Source organism: Orycteropus afer, unplaced genomic scaffold (genome assembly GCF_000298275.1).
Source record: "Orycteropus afer afer isolate SDZICR_OR568_19922 unplaced genomic scaffold, OryAfe1.0 scaffold00242, whole genome shotgun sequence".
NCBI classification, from domain to species: domain Eukaryota; kingdom Metazoa; phylum Chordata; class Mammalia; order Tubulidentata; family Orycteropodidae; genus Orycteropus; species Orycteropus afer.
In genome coordinates, this window is record NW_006921829.1 from 1,341,095 (window position 1) to 1,364,155 (window position 23,061).

The 23,061-nt window shown below is 39.5% G+C and overlaps 1 protein-coding gene across 1 annotated transcript in view; it reads left to right on the plus strand.

Moving 5' to 3' along the window:
• Positions 1–23,061, plus strand: part of MAST4 (microtubule associated serine/threonine kinase family member 4) — a 202,722-nt gene that overhangs the window by 174,858 nt on the left and 4,803 nt on the right. Inside the window, exons 20-23 of the mRNA XM_042782093.1 lie at positions 271–506; positions 8,336–8,565; positions 9,129–9,251; positions 21,015–21,151. Coding sequence (XP_042638027.1) covers positions 271–506; positions 8,336–8,565; positions 9,129–9,251; positions 21,015–21,151 — 726 coding nt within the window. The remainder of the gene's footprint in view (positions 1–270; positions 507–8,335; positions 8,566–9,128; positions 9,252–21,014; positions 21,152–23,061) is intronic.

The following is a 23,061-nucleotide window of genomic DNA, read 5'->3' on the forward strand; positions in this document are numbered from 1 at the left end:
AGGCTTGTTAAAATATGGATTACTGGACCCACCCTGAAATTTCTGATCTCATAGATCTGAGGTGGTGCCTGGGAACCTATGTTTCTAATAAGTTCTGAGGTGATGCTAATGCCACTGGTCTGGGGGCCGCACTTTGAGAAGCACTGTTTTATATGTATCTTGATTAGGCTTATCCAAGTCCCATTTTTCACCTAGTTGCTTCCTCCAAGATCCATATTTAACACAGTTTCCTAGTGTAGATTTTTGACTTTGTTTTTATTTTTAATTAAGGCAACAGTTATCCACATCCAACTCTTCAGATACTGAAAGCAACAAACATAAACTCAGTTCTGGCTTGCTTCCCAAACTGGCTATTTCATCAGAGGGAGAACAAGATGAAGCTGTGCCCAGCCCCAAAGACCCCCATGAGGAGCCGGAAAAGCCAGTCCTTCCTGCTGAAGAGTGTGCTCAGGAGGAGCCCGAGGTCACTACCCCAGCCAGCACCATCAGCAGCTCTACCCTGTCAGGTAAGCTGCTTAGAGTGTGGCCTGCTGTCCACACTGTCCATGTTGAGAAGTGACACCTCATGCTCTGAGTCCCAGGGCTGGCCTATGCCAGGTGGTGATGGTGGGTAGTTTATACTACTAGGCTCCCCCTGTGGCCCCAGTTCTTGGCCTTGGGGAATAATCTCTTAATAACTAAGATCCAGTGTCTCAGACTCCTCTTTATTGCTTGGCCATACAGCACTTCAATTTGACCTCAGAGCCACCCTTAACTTTTGCAGTTAGATTTCAACGAGGTCTTTTGATAGCAGTAGAACATGCCAACAGAGCATGTTCTCAGATGTTGATGCGAAGGCAGGCCTTAGGGAGTTGCATCTAACTCCCAAGTTGTAGGAGTAAGGGGATAGATAATATACATAGTAAAATAGTCTAGCTCTCATAACTATCCTTGGGAATTTCTTGAATCACCCTTAAGATACTGTATAAACCAGTTATTGAAGTGGATGATTGTTTCTTTGAAGTAGTTGGCTTCAATTAGAGGGCCATGTTGTGCCAAGTAACTTATCTTTCCACACTAGACTCACACTGAGTGCAGCAAGGAGCTTATGCTGTGTGTTACAAGTGCTTACCAGTGCATCTAGGGTGCACACTTTCTGAATGTATTAGATAGGTGGTCACAAATGTTAACAAGATTTCAACTGATATTTTATCTACATATGAACCAACACTACTACAAATCAAAATTACCCTGCCAGTCTGTGAGTAAGTGGAGTGAGAGACTCTTGAGACATCTTTCCTGTTTGGGAGGCAGTCTTGGCAAGGATCTTGGCCTTTTCTTTGGAAGCATTTTATAATGTTTCTTTTGTGGGAAATTACCTCCCTGACAATAGGACCAGTATCTTCACAGGTTTCTAAAATTTAATGTGTCAGGGACACTTGGTATCTTCACTAGGGAGCCAAACTTGCACTTCCCTCAGAGCAAGCCTTTTAAATGCATTTAAAATATCATTTTGTTTATAAAAGCCTTATGTCCAGCATATCCTTTTACAGAGCAAAGCACATTTATGCCCTTTTCTAAAAAAAAAAAAAACATGGATATGGCTTAAGATTGCTACAACAAATGTTTTCATTAAACACTATTCACTATGCTATATTTATAACCATGAGTGAGTCCAAGATTTTTATGAACAATTTTTTACTGAGTATTCATGACATAAGCTTTTTTTTTTTTTTTTTAATCATTTAAAGAGAAGAACTTTTTCAGGCTGGATTTATGTTAGCCTCACTGAAATATTTAGTTCTATGCAGCTTTACTTGTGCTTATAGTTTATCATGGGGAAAAATAATATTGGATTTTCCATTCTCTATTCATCTCAGTTCTCCTTCCATGTTGGATAATTTCACTTCTCTTGGCTCTATCTCTATAAAGGGAATATAATCAATTAGTCTAAGATTCTGGACCATTTCTATTTTATCTTGGTCCTCAAATCAAATGTAGATATCTTAGTATTTTATATTCCTAGTCAGGATGGTCTCTACCTGTTTCTTAGCTATTGTATAACATTGAATAGAATGTATTTACTGCCATTTAAAATTTCTTCTATATCTGATAAGTTGTTCACTATGCCTTAGTCTCTTAAGCCCACACACTATCAGAAAGGCAGGAGGTAAAGGGAGGGGAACAGTCTCAAAGCATTTGATTGATTATTTTCATAATTAAAAAAAATTCTGCCTAGGCCCTGGCATGCATTTTGATTAATAGATTCAACCCACCTTTCTCTCTGTCCCCCATACACACACTAAACATAATCAAAGACCTTGGGGGTTGTATAGAATAGAGAGATGAACTGATTCACTCATAGCCCCGGTTAATTAGGGAATCTGAAAACCGTGACTGTAGTAAAATTAAATTTGTTGATTTTTATATCACTCCACCATCAAGAAGAAGGAACCCTTGACATTTAGGGAACATTAAGGTGACATTATCCACCACTGGCAGAAAAGAAGCACACATGCATATACAGTGCTATGAAACGAGATGACAGAGACCAGAGGGGAAGGCATGAGGAAGAAGAAGATTATATTCACACTCTGGCATTTAGGGAAGTGCAACTTTATGCTTCCTTCTCTTTTTTCATAACTGTGTTCTGTTCAAAAGTACAAGTCCTAAAATCTTAGGTGTAGTGCTCAAATGTATCCAAAGATTTACTCAGTGTGAGGAGATTCAGCTTTTCATGTTATACTTGTCCATGATTTCATTCCAACCAAATGGAAAAGGAGAAAAAAGAAGCGTGGTGTAGGCAGCCCCAACTTATGATGGGGTTCTGTTCTGGTGACTGCTCCAGTGTAAGTCGGTTCTGACAGAAATTGAATACCTCATTTTTTTCTTAGCTTTCATTATTATTGCCTTGTATTATCAGATTATCAATCTGATCTTTATTTGTTTTTTGGGATTGGAATCATTTCATCTGAGAATGATAACAACAGCAAATCACACGATTTGCATCGTAGGCAGTACATAAAAATTTTCATTGCCGTCGAGTCGGACCCAACTTACAGTGACCCCTCCTCGAGTTTCTGAGGCAGTATCGCTACGGAAGTAGATCGCCCAATCTTCCTTCCAAGGAATGGCTGGTGGGTTTGGTTAGTAGCCAAATGCCTTAGGCACTATGCCACCAGAGCTCCTAGGTAGTATACATTACTGACAATAATTTGCATCAAAAATAATAAAACCAGACTATTGTAAATGCAATTAGTCATATCTCAAATTTGTCCTAAGTCAGAGACTACTTATATTGTTAAGCGTATAACTTTTCTAAAAGTAGCCTCATATCTTTTGAGATGAGATTTTTTTTGTGTGAAGCAGTTTTTTTTTAATCAAGATTGAGTAGTCCCGCAACAGTTGATTTCTTTGCTTAGAATGAGTTGGAATAGGTATACTGTTAAGTAAAATGGAGTATGGCATATATGAGTTAAAGGAATGTTGATATTTCAGATTTTCTTCTGCCTTTGGTTACTGGTTGCTTTTATGTCATGTGCAAGGTCATGAGTCTTTACCTCTCACACAGCTCAGTAGATGACCATGAAATTTGCTGTGTTCAGGTCTGTTCTCCTAAGTCCCAGGTGTCCCTGACACTGGGACAGATGTGTAGGATCTGTACCACCTCATGTGAAGTACAGCTGAGCTTCAACCATTCCTCTGAGTGGTATACATAGCAAATGTTGGTTAAGTCAAATTAAGCCTAGCTCTTCCTTGGCAAAGATTGTCATAAGATCAGCCTTTTAAAAAGTGTTGAGTGGTGTTTTAGAAGATCATTTATAATGGTATTAAATTCTCTGCATGAATTTTGTATCTTCAGAAGATGATAGAGTTGGTAAGTTTTAAAGCACAAGAGGCTTACAGTGTAGCATATAGAGAAGTAAAATACGATATTAGCATTGTTTTTCCCTGGATAGAAAGAGATTTGTTATCAATGGCTAAAAAGAAAGAAAACAAACAGCCTGTAAAAGAAAGAGTAGGGGGGACACAAGGGTGGCTGCTCAGACTTAGCTTTTCTGTAGGGGGCTCACCATAATGCTCCTGCTTGGGAACTTTCTTCGCTCTTGGCCTTTAGAGCCACAAGACCAACATCAGTGATTTTTTCGTTTCTACCTTCTCCTTCATGGGTATACTCTTTAATGGTCTACTGTTGAGGGGAGTCCTAAATTTTTCATTAAAAAAATAACTCCAGTTTATATTAAAGGTGAATGCAGTTAAAAATAAAGAAAGTATGGCTTAGTAGGGAAGGGATAATCCCAAGTCCTATAACTTGGGACATCTGAGAATGATAACAGAGAGAAGCAGTAGATTAAAATCCAGATTAAAAGCCAGGAAGATGAATGAGCTGCTGAGTAACATATTACATAATATCCCTTGTCTTTTCTTATTAAATTTATAAGGGCCTTAGAGGAAAAGGTGGCATATAATGTGAGAAGTAAAAGGAGACATTCTTGGTACTTTTCTGTAAGCTCTGTACCTGAACTTTGTATGAGGAGCCTTGCCCTGGGAAGATGGTAGGAGATGTTAGCCTACATAGAAGATTAAATGCTGTCCATGTGTCAAGACTTATCTTTAACAACACTGAGTCATGATGATAATCATAGTATAAAGTGGTGCTCTTAGGATCATAAAGGAATCTTTGGTTCCTTGCAGAGCCTTTCATGGTGTGGTGAAAAGAGTTTTCTCTACTACAGTTGTAGGATACAGATTCTAGAAAGTAATTATTCTTGGTTCTTTTCTGTGACCATATCCATGTGTCAGTTTGTTGTATTGTAGTGACTTGCAAGCTTCTATGATTCTGAAAGCTATGCCACTGGTATTTCAAATATCAGTAGGGTCACCCCCAGTGGACAGGTTTCAGTGGAGCTTCTGAGCTAAGACAGACTAGGAAGAAAGGCCTGGTGATCTACTTCTTAAAAAAAATTAGCCAATGGCAACCCTATGAATCGCAATAGAATACTGACTGTCAGATAATGGTGCTGAAGGGAGCTCTGGTGGTGTAGTGCCTAAGGCATTTGACTGCTAACCAGAAGGCTGGCGATTCAAACCCACCAGCCACTTCTCAGAAGGAAGGTTGGGCAATCTACTTCTGTAGTGATACTGCCTCGAAAACCCAAGGAGGGGTCGCTATGAGTCAGATCCCACTTAATGGCAGTGGGTTTTTATAGTGCTGAAAGTTGAGCCCCCTACGTTGGAAGGCACTCAGAATACTCAGTGACAACAAAAATGGACCCAAGCATATCATTAATAACAAAGAGGGCGCAGGACCAGGCAACATTTAGCAACTAACAACTCATATATGAAAGGATTGAAGTGGAGTTTTGGATTGGAGTTGCTGATTCAAAGAAAAGCTGAATGAACACCTCTTTGATTTCTTCCTCTGTCATGTCACCTTCCTCCAACCACCCCTGTGTTTTTGATGTTCCCTGACACCACATGGACTGACTAATCACATGAGAGTGCTTCCCAGCTTTTGTCTTTCCTTCTTGTTCTCTTCCCCTCTCCCCACCTCTCCTGTCCGTGGTTTTCCTGAACATGTTTATCCCTTCTTCTTTGTACAGTTGGCAGTTTTTCAGAGCACTTGGATCAGATAAATGGACGCGGCGAGTGTGTGGACAGTACAGATAATTCCTCAAAGCCCTCCAGTGAACCCGCTTCCCACATGGCTCGACAGCGATTAGAAAGCACAGAAAAAAAGAAAATGTCGGGGAAAGTCACAAAGTCCCTTTCTGCCAGTGCCCTGTCCCTCATGATCCCAGGAGGTAGAGAGACATCAACTCGCATGAAACTGTGTGATTTGTGCATGTGGTCCCCCACCCCACCCCAGACTGGAATGCTGATTGAGAGTGCTTGATGCAGCAGTGGGTAGCACCCCAGCCCAGCTCTGGAGCTTCTGCGGGCAGTCTGGAGTTCTCCCTGCAGAACCTCCCACTTCCCAAAGAGCATGTGCAGCTATATCTCCTTTCTTTCTTCATCAGGAGATGAGAGAGCCTTCCTTTCCACAAGACTTACTTCTTTTGCTTTCTTTCCTTTTCTTTTCCTCCAAGGTTAGTGATAAATTTCCCTCCTCGGAATAATTGTTCTGACCTAGGCAATGCAGCGTGTATCTAGTTTGCAGAGCTGTTTACAGCATCTATAAGAAAGCAAAGTACAATTTTTTCTCTCCTAATTAGTGGTAATATAAGCTTTTCATTTCTGGGGATGCACAAAGTCAGAGACAACCCTGAGATTATGGTTTCCCAACCCTGTCTGTTGAGCTATGCCTCCGCCTACTGGTAGTCAAATCCTTTTCTGCCCTGTGCTAGAAAACTGGGTGTAATTATGGTTTTGTTGAATTGCAGTATTTTTCCACAACCTGGTTTTGCCTCTACTGTTCACTAAGTCTGTAGTAATTTCACTGTCGAGGAGAAAATACATACCCTGGTGGTTGTGATTTATCACTCAAATGAGAGCAAGGGAGTAGCGTGGGAATTGAATGGTACTGCAGAGGCCTGTATCTGGAATGCAGACCAAATATAAAAGAGATTGTTTACATTTTCTGATTTCCTATTTTTGCAGAAGGAAATTTGACCTAAACAAGTGCTTTTTTGTGGGTAGTGTTTGCTCTAGCAGGTCCAGTTTTCTAGGGGGCATCCCATTTAATGCCATAAAGCAAGCACCTAGTTCCCAATTTGAATAACTACTTATAATCTGAAGGTGATTGTCCCCAATGCAGCTGCACAGTGGGGAAGGTAAGTTTGAAATAATCTGGGCTACTTTTAAAAACTGGTGAAAAAGCCCACATTTGGGTAAAGTAGGAAAATTACTGAACTTGTGGGGATGAGAGAGACCATCATGGTAAACTTGTGGGGACTTGGATCTATGTGTCCATACTGTCCTCCTCCCACTTGCATGGTGGAACTTCCCTGCCTACCAGGCTCCTGCTCTTCAGCAGGCCTTTTGAATAGACAGAAGATAGTCAACAAAAAATTACCAGGATGTTCCACGAAGTCAGAGAGCAAAGGTGCATGGGTGGTGACACATTTAATTTTGTTCCATTTGGACAAAGACAAGAGTTGGACAAAAGGTAGGAGGGATCCCTTTGGTTTATTGTGGCCAAAGTAACTTTGAGCTTGCCACACCCTGTGGAATTTGCCACACCCTGGTGAGTGCTCAGTAGTACTGGGCAGTTTGTAGGCTGGCTCTGAGCTCACATTTAAACCTCAGCATTTTCATAGATTATTCTGTCTTTCTCATACACACACAACACACACACAGAGACTATTTTAATGGCCAGTTAAAATCTGTTTAGATTCACATAGATGCAATATTGATATAAACTACAACTGAAAGTGTGCTTGCTTATGAGACAAGGAAAGCAGATAGCAGAATTAGTGTTTTGAATATGAGCTGAGTTTCTCTTCAAATTTCTTTATTTCCCTCACCTGCATTATCTTCTCAAAAACCTTGTTATTAGAAGTTCAGGTAATATACAAAGACAATCATATAGTAATAAGGAGTAACCTAAGAAGTCACCATTTCAGTGTTTCATTTTGTTTTGTTTTAATCAAAAGTCTCTAATCAATAATAGCTTCTTAACATTGTAAAAAGGAGCTCTGGTGGCGTATTGCCTAAGGCACTTGACTGCTAACCAGAAGGCTGGCAGTTCAAAGCCACCAGCCGCTCCTCCGAAGGAAGATTGGGCAATCTACTTCCATAGTGATACCACCTCAGAAACCCAAGGAGGGGTCACTGTGAGTCAGATCCGGCTCGACAGCAGTGAGTTTGGTTTTTTTGGTTTAACATTGTAAAAAGTAGCTAGGTAAATTGATAAAGTTCCTTTCCTGGCCTTGTATGTTTGGAAAGGACCATGTTAAAGTTGTTAAGGAGAAGATTTAGAGTCTGAGTATCTTTCATAGACTCCATATAGTCCTCTCTGTGTGAGGATGTCTTGAGATAAATGTGTCCATGACATTTCTTTAATTAAGGTAAGATATATTAATTAAAGATAACACAGCCAGAAAGTAGCTAGTCCTTGTGTCTTGTAATTAATATAGAGAACTAAAAAATTATAACTTTAGACCATTAATTGGAAATTAGTTAAAATAGAAACACTTTTAAAGCTTCCCTGACAATCTTCTGTTTTAAAGTCCCTGCTAATTACCAATAAATATAAACACTTTTGTATTATTTCTTCCTGATTTGGCGATGGGAAATGAATGGATTTGCTCTGTGATCATGCTCCCAATCCTGGCAGGGCTTTTGTGGTAAGGGCTGACTGCATGAATGTCTGTGGGCCCAAGGTCAGCTTTGACGGCAGGCTTCTTCGTTGCAGATATGTTTGCTGTTTCTCCACTGGGAAGTCCGATGTCTCCCCATTCCCTGTCCTCAGACCCTTCTTCCTCACGAGATTCCTCTCCCAGCCGAGATTCTTCAGGAGCGTCTGCCAGTCCACATCAGCCCATTGTGATCCACAGTTCAGGGAAGAACTATGGTTTCACCATCAGAGCCATCCGGGTGTATGTGGGAGACAGTGACATCTACACAGTGCACCATATTGTTTGGGTAAGACCAACAGTCTCTCATGCTTGTTCTTTTCATTTCCAGCCAAACTGGAGAATGGATATACTAGCTGAAACATAGTTAACATCGAGTGTACTTCTATTAAGCAGCATTTGGCACCTGTTTAATGTTCATCTTTAGTGCTCTTTCCCTTTATGTATATGGTAGAATTAAATTTGGCAAAAATTATCCTTCCTCGTATTTCTATCAGGTTTTCATACTTGATTGTCTACTCTTCTGTTTCAACCCAGTAGAAATAGTCAAGACAGTCCTATTTCTATCCTTCTTTCATTCTCTTTTTCTTAGTTCTTTACCTGCCCTTCTTTTCAAAAACCACCTTCTCAATTCACCTGAATTTTTTTTTTTTTTTTTTTTTTTTTTAAGAATATACGCCTTACCCTATTTTAGAAGAATGACAGAACAAGAAAATAGAGATTATCCCATTTTGATTTCCCATTAAGAGCTTCGGATCATTTGCTAATTAACTCAGAATAAATAGTAGAAATAGGAGGTGGTAGGATCATCATTTGTTTGCTTGCAAATATATATTCTCCTCTGAACTTTAGAATGTAGAAGAAGGAAGTCCAGCATGCCAGGCGGGCCTGAAGGCCGGGGATCTGATCACACACATCAATGGAGAACCAGTGCATGGACTCGTCCACACAGAAGTTATAGAGCTGCTACTAAAGGTACTGTCTTTTTTTACATCATGACCATACAGATGAGACAAGTTGCCAGAAGGAACTAGGAGTACCAACAGATTGTGTTTTTTGTGGCATATCCACACACACTCTCATTCAGAAAGTATCCAGTGCTCTGAGATTTATTATAAAGACAAAGGTTTTATGAATTCTCTTGTTTTATATCATGAAAAAATTATATGTCTGCACTCATGTCATAATTTAAATTTATTCTCATTCTAAATAGGAGTTGTCTTTGTTTCATGTGTCTCTTATACTGAAATCTGTTTGAAAATCACCCATCCTGATTTTCTTCAGGAGTTGATAGGTTGTGTTCTGGTATGTTGTTGTTGTTGTTATTTGCTGTCAAGTCGGACCCGACTCATAGCAACCCCTCCTTGGGTTTCCGAGGCAGTATCACTACAGAAGTAGATTGCCCCATCTTCCTTCCGAGGAGTGGCCAGTGGGTTTGAACCACCAACCTTCTGATTAGCAGTCAAGTGCCTTAGGCACTATGCTACCTATAGCATAAGACAAAATGACATTATATTGTGAAGTTGGAGCTGAAGGTTTCAGCTGAGAATTGGATTCCCTTTGAAAGACAGAACTGTGAATATATACACATGTTCTGTGAATTATAAAAATAAGTTGTAGTAGAAAAAAAGAGTTCAGACAATTTATTAGGGCTTTCCATCCCCTCATACAAATGAATTTGGATGGAGATTAATTTCTATTAAAAATGGAAGCCCAATAAAGTCTATGGGTAGAAGGATCACAGGAAGCATGAATATGAGTAAAGGAAAGAGAAAGAATATAGCCTAATCTTCTCAAACAGTTCTGTTGAGTTATTTGCTTTGCCACTGGATGACTCTGGAATATAAAATTATAGCTCTAAATGTGCATCTGGTTTAAAACAAAAGATGACTTTGAGTTTGATTTTAACTTTTTTTTCTCAGAAAAAGAAAACTAATTTATCTGTGCTCAAAAATGTAATCTTTGACTATACAGCTATTTTTACAAATCCCCAGGCAAATCAAGCTTGCTTCTCAAGCAGTACTTCAGGCTTTGTAAGGGCGCTGTCAGATGTAGAGACATGGACTGTAGCTTGAACCTACAACCTATTTAGGAACATAAAGAATAAATACAAATGCTGTTATTACTGTGTGTCGAGGTGATTCTGACTTGTTGTAACCCTATAGGATAGAGCAAAACTGCCCCATAGGGTTTCCATAGCTAGCATCTTTAGGAGGAGCCCCAGTGGCATAGCAGGTGAAGGCTTCCCTGATAATAGCCTGCTTCCCTAAAGATTACAACCTTGGAAGCCATACAGGGCAGTTCTACTCTGTCCTATAGGGTGTTGACTTGATGGCAATGGGTTTAGATTCTTTTTTTAGTTGTGATCTTTATGGAAGCAGATTGCCTTATCTTTCTACCATGGAGCCACTGGTGGGTTTGAACCACCAACCTTTTGGTTACCAGGCAAATGCTTACCACTGCACCACCAAGACTCATATGAAATGAAAAACCAAACTCACTGCCATCGAGTCGATTCTGACTCATGGTGACCCTCATAGGGTTTCCATGGCTGTAAATCTTTACAGAAGCAGATGGCCTCACCTTTCTTCTACAGAGCAGCTGGTGAGTTTGAACTACAGACCTTTTGGTTAGCAATCAAATGCCTTAACCACGGCACCACCAGAGCTCCTCTAAATACATATATATCATATAAATGATGTACATTCTGACCATTTCTGAAGCACTCACTTTGAGGCAGATACCATAGTAGACATAATGTAGAAGTTAAGGTATGATCCATGCCCTGGAACAGTACAGGAGGCATAGGTAAAGAGTTAAAATACTGCTTAACTAGTCAGGGTCAAAGCAGAAGGAGGAATTGAATTCTTTTGGAGAGAGTGAGAAAGGGCATCACAGAGAAGTGACATTGAGCTAGAACTTGAAGGAAATTACAAATTTGAAAAGCACTACAGGGAAGTAGGTGTCAAAAACTTTCAACAGCAAATACAATTAAATGGCTTTTCTTCTCCCTTCCCTGTCATTCCTCCAGCAATGCAAGTATATTCTCCAAAAGATTCAGGGCCTAGGTTCTGGCATTAGTAAATAATGTCTATATCCAAAGGTCCAATGTGAAGTAGTAAATCATAAGAGAGTTATCATAGTTAATTAATTCGTATCGTTAATGCAGTTTTGGTCTTGGGCTCAAGCCCCATGGAGGATTGGGGCTGTCTAATGCTGTCATCCATACCTCCAGGGTGTTCCCCTAATTCTAGTCAAATGTCTCACAAATGCATGAGATTTATCACTGAAGAAATGGGACTGAATATTGAGAGAACATTACAGAGTAATAGGCCCTGTTGGAAATCATCTTATGGTCAAGCTGAACACATAATAGATCTCATAGCAACCTTGCAAATGACATGTGGAGTTGCTATTAAAGTTAACCTGCATAATCCCTAGTATCTGGGAGATAGGTGGGTATCAAAAAATGATTGTTGAATTGATGTGATCCATGGGATTCTCTTTTGCTTGCTGTCCCAAAGTTAACCATGAGAGAGCCAAGTGCCACATGCCTGCTTTCATTGTGTCTTGACTCATATCTTAATGTACCTGCCATTGAGTTTGGTAGTAAAATCTTTAAGACAGTTGGAGCTAGTACACAATATTGCTGTGTGGCTACCAAGTAGAAACAAATGGAACTTCTGGCACCTCTATGGATAAGACCTGAGGTGTTTTGTTTTGTTTTGTTTTGTTGCCATCTATTTCTGATAATATTCTTTATCCTACGGGAGTGTCCCAAAACTAGAAGGCAGCTCAGAATTTCTGCCTTTGATATCTCTTTATTGTGAAACTTATGTGAAATGACCTCAGTTCCTCCAAAACAAAATTCAAGAAAAAGTATCAAGATTCATGAATCTGACTAGGTTTGTCTCTTACAATACCGGATCCTGTGCTCCAGCGTCCTCATAGTGAAGAAGGGTTCAGGAACATTTTTCCCCCCTTTGTCTCCTATGTCATTAATACACGTATGTGTGTGTGTATGTATGTATATGTATACACACACACCACACACAAAGGACTTTCAAGTACTGAGGAGCAAAGGTATCTCCTTGAGGACTAAGGTGCACCTGACACAAGCCATGATATTTTCAATTGCTTCATATGCATGTGAGAGCTGGACAATGAATAAGAAAGACCAAAGAAGAACTGATGCTTTTAAGATGTGGTGCTGGTGAAGAATACTGAAAGTACTGTGGACTGATAAAAAGAGCTAACAAATCTGTCCTGGAGGAGGTACAGCTGAAATGCTCCTTGGAAGCAAGAATGGCCAGACTTCATCTCACCTACTTTGGTCATGTTGTCAGAAGGGACCATTCCCTGGAAAAGGATGTCATGCTTGGTAAGGTGGAGGGTCGACAAAAGATGGGAAGGGCCTTGACAAGATTGATTGACACAGTGGCTGCTGCGATGGGCTCAAGTATAGCAGCGGTCGCGGAGCTGGTGTCGGATTGGATGGTGTTTCGTTCTGCTGTGCATGGGGTCGCTGTGAATCAGAGATGACTCGATGACACCTAACAGCAACAACACACACACACATACACGTATGTGTATATATATGTACATATGTGTATATGTAGATATGTATATGTGTATGTGTCTATAAATAGATATAGATATGACTCAAAAGTAGGCAGACAAAGGTGCGTACTATCTCTAAAATGCTTCTTAAGGTTTCCTAGGTGTTTGCCTTGATCCTTTGTGTTGGAGAATAAGTCTATGAGCTTCTCTTAGTTGTCATTCTTCCTACTAGAACTTTTTCCAAATCTTAGCCTCTGTGACTCAAAGATCAATGGGATTTTAAATAGTAAATGTTTTGTCTTCTATAGGCTTTATAACAATATTGAGTTATATGTAGAAAAGTTTCTACCACAGCATATTTTATATCAGATATCAGCTCATAAGATCAGAATAAGAAATAATATACTGAACATATAGAATATATAAATAGACATGAGTTTACGTTGCTAAAACATAATCATGTTCACTATTTATTTTACAAACTAATATGATTCTGGATTTTAAAACCTCTCTCCCTCCTTCCATAAATTTTGAATGTTCATTTCCACTGAAATTGGCAAGGTCTCTCATAGAATTGAATGTTCCCATTTTTAACATTTTACCTTCATCTGGCTACAGAGCACCTTCCACAACCTGAACCCCTTATTCCTAGGTCTAGTCTATGAGACTAGACTAAGTCACTGAAATTGCTTGAACGTTCTGTAGTGGAGAGCTGCTGGCCCCCTTCTAAGCCATGGTGTGCTCTGTCACAGTTCCAAGCAGAGGATCTTGCCTCTGGTTCATAAAGGAAACACTCCAGAGGAGTAACCAGTGTAATGAAACGAAGAGGATACAAGGGATTTAATTATCTTCTCAGTGAACTGTGTAATCATGCCGGTTTCTTCCAAATTTAGCCAGCGATTCTGAACAAAGAGTGCAAAGTGAGTAGTATCAATAGTGGGCTCCTAGTATCAACACTGGGCTCCTACATGCCATCATTGGTTTAACATCAGTTAACCAATCCAGTTTTCCTAGTACTGTTTACATGATGTTATATGCTTGCAAAACACTTAACGGAAGCTTGTAGTACCGTTTACACAGGGCTATATGTACATATAAGGAGCTCTGGTAGCATAGTGGCTCAGGCACTTGACTGCTAACCAGAAAGCTGGCAGTTCAAACCCACCAGCCACTCCTCGAAAGGAAGATGGGGCAATCTAATTCCCTAGTGATACTGCCTAGGAAACCCAAGGAGGGGTCGCTATGAGTCGGGGCCGACTCGACGGCACACAACAACAACAACAACACTATGTACATATAAATACATGTACAATATTTACCTTTTGGATTATGAATAGAGTAAGCATTTTCCACGTTTTATGGCTTGACATAGTCTGATCTACCTTCCCACTTCAAAGTGAACCTGACATGGAAGGGTTAACTTACATGCACAGGAAAGCTTGTCCAAGGTCACACAACCCCCTAGGTCCATGGAATTATAAAATATAAAGTTTATCTAGTTCAACTCCCCATTGCAATGTGAATCCCTCAAAATGCATTTCTTCAGCTGTGTTTCATACCTCTCCTGCCACAAGGAGTTAACCAGCTTTGTTCCGCTTTTAGGTAGCATCAGTTTTTCCAGAGGAAATTCTTTAATGGACCAAAACCTGACTCCATTTTGGAGGCCATATTGACCCAGTCATCTCCCCTCCTTACTTTGAAAACCTCCTAGGCTTTACTTCTGCAATCCAGGAGACTTTGTATTCAACCAGCCTGCTTTCTGAATATAGCATTAATTTACATCCATAATACATAAGAAAAGCTCTACAGTTTCACTAGTTCCTGCTTCAGAGGTTTCCTTCCCATGAACTCTAGGAATCCTCTAGATTCTTCAGTGGGGACCCTCAAAGGCATCATTATTACCATCCTTACATATTTATTGAGCCCCTGATATGTGCAGAGCATTGTGCTGGGAACTGTAAGAGTTGTACAGCAAATGACACACAAGAATAACAATAGAAAAAAAGAGGACACAGAGAGGTGCACAAAAGGTATAGACAACAAAGGCAAGTACTATCACATACACAATACTGCATTATCACTACTAACAAACACTAATATACAGGTGGATGACAGAGGCAGACAGGTGAGAAGATGAGGTGTGTGTAGGAGAATGGGAATATACCCATGACCATAGATAAGTTTGGCTGATGATATTCCTATATGCATATTTGTATGTGCTATAAAAATATCCATATACATTATAGGAGCTCTGGTAACATAGTGCCTATTTGACTGCTAATCAGAAGGTTGGTGGTTCAAACCCACTGGCCACTCCTCGGAAGGAAGATGGGGCAATCTACTTCTGTAGTGATACTGCCTCAGAAACCCAAGGAGGGGTCGCTATGAGTCGGGTCCGATTCGACGGCACACAACAGGGATACATTATAGAACTAACAGGGGGCAAGTTTCTTTGCCACAACCAAGCACCTTGAAGGAATGAATCACTGGACTATGGGATCAGGGACCATGGTCTCAGGGGATATCAAGCTTAATTGGCTCAACATAGTACACAAAAACATTGTCCTGCAGGCTAATTTGGTGAGTAGTGACTGGGGTATTAAAATCTTATGAGTGTCTATATAAGATGCAACTATTGCTCTCTCCTCCTCTGGAGCAAAGAAGAGTGAAGGAAATCAGAGACATATGGAAACAGTTAGTCTGAGGGACTGATGGACCACAGGAACCTCAGCATACATGACCTTGAGATGAGAAGAACTAGATGGTGCCCAGCTACCAATGCCAATGACTCAGAAAGGGATCAGAATTGGAGATCCTGGATAGAGTGGGAGGAAAAATGTGAACAAATCCTAAAAACATAAAAATGACCAAAATTACTCATCAGATAGAGACTGATGGAACTCCCGAGACAATGGCCTCAGGTTACCCTTCAGGCCTGGAATTGGACTCACTCCTGTGGGTTAGCTCTCAGCCAAAGGATAGGCCTATGAGCTGAATACCTGTCCCCGGGGAGGTGCACGCCTTTGAACAGTCAACCATAAGAGATTGATAGGAAGGTCAACATTTGCACAGGGGGAAAGTTAGACAAGAATGCATAGGTAAGAAGGACACAAGGAAGGGGTAACCACAGGGAGAAGTGAGAGGAGAGCTGTTCCATTGTGAGGATTGTAATCGATGCTGTGAAACAAAAAGTGTGTGAACTGTGTTGAGCGTGAAATGAATCTGCTTTGTAAATTTGCATCCGAATCACCAAAAAAAAAAAAAAAAAGGAATAACTAATAGAGAGCTCCTGCCCCCTGCCAGGCTGTGTTCTAAGTGCTTTTTAGGAATAAATTCCCATAATCCTCACAATTGCCCTGTGTGGTAGGTGCTATAAATTTTAAAGATGAAGAAACCAAAGCAGAGAACAGTTAGCAAGATGATGCAAGGGATCTTCTAGGAAGGAGCAGAAGAGGACTTGAACCCAGGCAGTGTGGCTCCAGAGCCTGTGCTTTCAACTACTGTACCCTGCTGCTCTACACAGGAGGGCTCTGTTGCCAATAACTGGTTATCTGATGTGCACAGGGGAAAAGAGAGACAACGTCATGCTATAATGAAACTGCGACAGAAAGAGAAGACTAAGTACTGTAGACGTTCTGAAGAAGAGGTGCCTGCCCACCAGGGTGAGCAAGGATGGCTTGGAAGAGTTGAGTGTTGTCTGAAGAGGACTGTAAAGAGTGTGTGGAGATTCAGTATGTGGAAAGAGGATGCAGGAAAGTCTAGGCAAGATGAAGAGAGCATGTAAAAATTCAAGGGTAGGAGAACCCAGTGTTGGTAGTGCATGAGTGAACTGATGTGGCTAGAGTCTGGGTTCATATGTAAGATAAAGTAGGTAAGACATTTGGGGCAGGATTGTGAAGAGTGTGAATTAGGGGTAAGATACCCATATGCAAGTGGGGCATCATTCCCCTACCAGCATTTTGCCAAGAGAAACAGTCTAACTCAGTGAGGTACCCATGGCCATCCAATAAGCTAACATACAATCAGATTGGGAGAGGAATACGGAAAGCTCTACTTCTGCTATTGCCTTTAGTTCAGCCAGCTTAAGATAATTCCCCTCCTACTGTGCACTAATCATACGACTAGCTTAAAGTAAAAGTGAACTAATTGAACATTAACAGTGTACTGGCCCCATTTCACTTTGTTGTTGTTGTTATATTTTTAAACAAGTATTGCATAATTTCTCTAGTAAGAGGTCACTGATTCTTCAGAAGTTAACTGGTGATAAACCAATCCACTCAGCCACTGAGTTCAGTATAGCAGTTGCTGCGCTGGATGGGTCCACCAGGGGGCAGGCTTCACAATTCTCACCTATTCTATTGAAGTTATTTTTCATATAATTACCATTTGTTTTATCATTAGTGTTTCCAGCCCAGTATTTGTGGTCTGCATCCTTTGTGTCTGTACTGCTTCTTAAGGAAGCCATATTTTAGTGGTTTTCCATAAGTCGAATGAACTGTCTTCTGAAACTCCTATATTTAGAAACGAGAAGTTTAGTTTTTATCGGGGAAGGGTGCATTTGCACAGAGCCTAATAATGAGCTGATTGAGCAGCCCTAGTCTTACTATTTTCTGATGATAAATGTTCAGTACTTACATTATTTTTATCTTGAAAGAAAGAAAAAAAAAAACTCACTGCCATCAAGTCAATTCTGACTCATAGCAAACCTCATTGTGTTTCTGAGGTGGTAAATCTTTTTGGAAGTAGATTGCCCCATTTTCCTTCCTCAGAGCAGCTGGTGGCTTTAAACCACCGGCCATCTGGTTAGCAGTCGAAATGCTATAGGCACTGCACCACCAGAGGTCCTTATATTTATCTTTGTTGTTGTTGTTGTTGTTGTTACGTGCTGTCGAGTCAGACCTAATTCATAGTGACCTCTCCTTGGGTCTCCAAGGCGGTATCACTATGGAAGTAGATTGCTCAACCTTCTTTCCAAGGAGTGGCTGGTGGGTTTGAACTGCCTGCCTTCTGGTTAGCAGTCAAATGCCTTAGGTACTATGCTACCAGAGCTCCTTATATTTATCTTACACAGTGTTAATAGTATGTTTATATTTCCTTAATTTCTTCTTGACATTCTGATACTCTGACTGTTTATAATGTCAGTCATGTCCCTGGTTCACTCACAACCACTCATTAAGTACAAGCTGTATATTGTGTGAGACTGTGTGGGCACAGGAGAGGTAGAGAGGATCCTGGCTTTCCCTGCCCATAAGGAACATATCCTGGTAGAAAGGACACCAGTGGTAATGGGGCAGAAGAGTCAAGCTTGGACTCTTCCACTGGGCTCTGTGAGCTTAGTGAAGCATCTCCGTGTCTCTGAATCTGTTTTTCTTACCTATAAAGCATGGATGATAGTCCCTTCATGCCTCATGGAAATGTGAAAGAAACAACTCTCATTAGTTAGTTGTAAAAATAAAGTAGGAGATTGTATGTTAAAAAAAAAAAAAAAAACTTTAAAAATCAAAATGTACTTTTAAAATGCAAAGTGGCATGGTTAGCCTCTTGTAGATAAAAACACAAACATCAATACTGAATTACGTTACAAGAGGTTAGAATTGTATTTGGGCCCAAGTGGCTTATGTGACAGCTAGAACAAACCCCATGCTCATTATGGCTCTGTGTAGCTATGCTGAGTGTGAATGTGGAAAAGGATTGAAAGGGCTGCAGTGAAAGGCCTTGAAGGTGAACTTCTAGCCATGTTTGCTGCCCCCTTCATTCACCTAAGGCATGTAAGGAAAACTAATATTTCAGCGTGACTTCACTCGGTGAAGAGAAGACCGTTCTAAAGAGCCTTCACTGGCAGACCTTCCATACTTAAAAGCTGGATTTTCTGTTGAAAGAATTAATAAAATATCAATCTGTATTATCAGATAAAGGTTTATTTTTTTAAAAGTTTTAGAACTGGCATATATAATATATAACTTATTCTTTAAAATTTTTTAAAAATATCTTATTCAAGTTCAGATTCTATTTCTCTAAAATATTTCCTACAAATATGAAATTAGGTGCAGGATTCTATATTCATAATATATAAAGAACTGAAATCAAGAATAAAATACTAAGATTTTCCAATACTAACATGGATATAAGACGTGGACAAATAATTCCCTAAAAGAATACAAATGACCGAAACATATAAGAGGCAGCATCCAGCCTAGTTAATAGTGAAGAAATGGAGGTTAAAACAAGATAACATTTTTACCTATAAAATTGGTAATTGTTTAACATTAATACTCAGTTCTGACAAGCCTGTGGTAAAATAGGTGCTCATCTGTTACTGGCAGGCATATAAATTGACAAATCTTTCTGGAAAATAGTGTGTCACTATGTACTAAGAGTCTTTAAAAAGGTCGGATAGACCCTTTGATTCAGTTTATCAAGTCTAATTAATTACATAACCTCTGGGAAATATCAGAGATTAGGACAATGATTTCTGGATAGGACATGTATTTTCCTTCTTAGAAGAACTGAAAAATATGGATGAAAATAGCAATGGGGAATTAGTTAAATACATTTTAATTCACCAATCTCATGGACAATATTACACAGAAAATAAAAAAACATGTTTTTAAAGAATAATGATGAAGGGAAATTTATCAAAATTATGTAAGGTGAAATGAAAATTAAAAAAAAAAAAACAGAACCTAGGAAGCAAAATTGTAAGTATAATAAGGTTAAAGTTAGTTTTATAAAATGTATGTATGGATATCTTTAGATGTGAAATGTGTGGATTTATGCATGCCTGAAAAAAGACCAGTATGAAATGCACTGAAATATTACCAAACTCTCAAACCAAACTCACTGTCCCCACGTCGGATCCAACTCATAGCGACCCCTCCTTGGGTTACCAAGACTATATCACTACAGAAGTAGATTGCCCAGCCTTCCTTCCGAGAAATGGCTGGTGGGTTTGAACGACCAGCCTTGTGGTTAGCAGTCAAATGCCTTAGGCACTATGCTATCAAAGCTCCCTGAAATATTACCAATGGTGGTGAAGCGATAGTGTTCTCAATGATTTTTTTTTTTTTTTAATTTTATACTTTACTGTTTTCTTCTTACCATGGACCTGTTTTACTTCCCAAACCTGGGGTACCAAAATAGACATTAATAGTAAAATAGTCATTCCCTCTTCTTTTGGTCCCTTGATAATCATAGCATACTTAACTCCCCATCGGTTGATACCCCTTAGAGCTGAGTTGCTAGGTTTTTTCCCAGGCATGAGCCTATAAAAAGCCCTTCTCCTACTTCTGTATTTTTAAGGCAATCAGGGCCATCTCTGACTTTGAAAGGACATGTTTCTCCCCTGGTTATTAAGAAATTCAAGAAGAGGTAATTGATGCCAAGGTGACTGGGAGTTCAAGTCTGTCCACCTGCCCTAGGCTCCCCTTCACCTGGCTTTTGACTCCACTATCAAATCCATCCCCAAGGGCCTTCCCAGTGAGCTCCTGTCCCAGGATTGAGTGAAAAGACGCAGAAACATACCAGAAATTATCTCACCTTGCAGGACAAAGAGAGGGTGTTTCATTCTGACTGGCATAAATGTCCCAGTTTTGCAAGCTGACAGATTTTATGGCGGTAGAAAAGGAAACCTTTAAAATGATTAAATATAAAAGTCCCATTCAATTTTGCTACCCTGTGATTTCTAGGCCAAAGGAAAACACAAAAAGGATGAAAAATAAAAATAAATCAACCGAGAGCAGACAGCCCCTGGGCACATTTATACTCAATACATATGGATGAAGATAACTATTATATATAGAGCCCTTTCCATGTGTCGTGCTTGGTGCTAAAGGCTTTACCAACTTGATCTCATTTAATCCTCATATGAACGCTATGAGAAAGGTGTGGTTATATTATTACATAGTAAAGGAAATTGAGGAATAAGGAGGATAAACAATCTGCTAAGGTCTCAGAGCTTGAATTTGAACTCAGCTCTGAAGACTCCAGAGCCCACCCCAAGAGTCTTTCCTTCTACCCAGTTTTTATATAGTCAGGGTTTCATGGAGTGAAAGGTTATTTAGAAGTGGGAAGTTCATATGTATTTTTATTTGTCTTTGAATATCTTATCTCTGTTCTGATCTTGTTTCATCACCACATTTCTCTTTAATAATCTCTCCTTCTCTCTCTCTTTTTTAATAGAGTGGAAATAAGGTGTCAATCACCACTACCCCATTTGAAAACACATCAATCAAAACAGGACCAGCCAGGAGAAACAGCTATAAGAGCAGGATGGTGAGGCGAAGTAAGAAATCTAAGAAGAAGGAAAGTCTAGAAAGGTTAGTTAAATCGAAATTCTTTGAATATTTGGTGTGTACCCATTTTGGAGAAAGTTACTTCTTACTTAATTTAAATGCTTACATATGAGAAAGCTCTATTTTTCTGTGAGAAATGGTATAGTATGGCTCATATACATTGATACATTAATGTTCATATTCATAGTAGTGTTATATTGCAGAGTAAAAAAGATTGACATATTTACATCATAGAAGGGTTTATATTGCTTTTTATCATGTTTGGGTACCATGAAAAGCCCCTTACTGTTTTTGAAGCCTCTAGACTTCATTTCACTTGAGCTGGATTTGAGGAACTCGGCCCCCAGGCAGTTTGTAACAGAAATCTGCGTTCAGTGATGTCCTTTACATTATCTAAAAACAAACAGTTGGTGTTTTTTAAATGTCAAGTATTCTAAAATAACTATCTCTTTAAGGCTTCAAAATAAGCCTACAAGTAAAAGGACTTTATTTCACTGACTGAAAAGCTAAGGACATTGTACATGTTTGTCGTCTGGGAAGCAATGACGAGTGTCTTGTGGTGCTTTATATAGACACACATTACCAAGAGCTGTGTGCATGTCTGGTAGGGGGATTTCTTGCAGGGCAACTCTCTGTGTGAGAACAAAACATTCCCCCCTTTACCCACTTGGATTGGATGCTTCTGACCACATTATGAAGATGTTTGTTGATAGAGATGTAGAAATGTGGGCAAATGAAATGATACATTAGCTCTGAAAAAAGCAGAATGTATAAGAAAGGGAATATAATTAAGCTTTACATGGCCCAGCTGTGAACAATTTTTATCATGTAAAATAAAACACCAGCCTTTTTGCTAACCAAAAAGTTTGGTTTAAATGCCTTGAGAGGCATAGAAAGGGGGAGGTACATTTGGTTGGAAGACAGAAGAAGGCGATTGGATAAAGAAATTTAATTCTCATCCTTTTTAGTGGGAAATGAACATAATTTCTAAAACTAAAAAGTTACAAGAATAGCAGTCTAAGCTCATCATTTAGCAACTTGAAGACAAGTAGAAGAAGAAACAACCAAAAGAGTGGAAAGTGGGCTCCTGGCGAGTGAGGAAAAGAAAAAGGCAGAGCAGGGGAATTGCTGTTTTTCATTAGAAGCTCGTAGAACTCTCAGACTTCTTAACCCAAGTACATTTGTTTCTTTGATTATAAATACACACACACAAGTTCTGGGGTTCTTCTTTTATGCTGTCTTTTATATTTTGATTGTGCTTTGAGGCGTATAGACTACATTGTTTCAAGGGTAGCAGTGTTTAAACTTTGCCTTTAAGCTTAGCAGAGATGAATGGGGCTTCTGTGAGGAGCTGTGAACAGCCACACACACTTATAAGCCGTCCAGAGCTGTGAGTTTTGCTTTCAGGTGTGTTCAGCAAGCACTAAATGCACATTTCCTTCTACAGCTGCTGCGTAGTATCTGCTGCCCTGCTGATAGGATAAGCTGTATGTAGCTTCACCTTGCTCAGGTTTTCTATTGAAATATACAGCCTACATTGTAGGTAGGGATATTCAAGAGCCCACAATGGGATAAGCACAGCACACAGCCCTTAGATAAAGCCTCTGCCCAGTGTATCACCATGAAAGGATTCTATATCCAAGATAATGGGTTTTCTTCCAGAGATTTATTTCATATGATCTCGTAATTAAATTGCATCCATGTAGTTGGGGTCAGGTACTCAGAAGCTTTCAGGCAAAGAAGACTGTCCTTACAAAAGTAACAAATAAGTAATTGAATGTTTTATATATATATAATTTTATTATTTTTCTTTTTTTCCTCCAAATCTTTTTCAAAGGATTGGACCTGAAAGGAAACAGTCTCATTTTATACAATCAAAGAATATTCCTTTATAAGTCATAAGAATAATTTTTGAATATAAAATTGGTATCCTA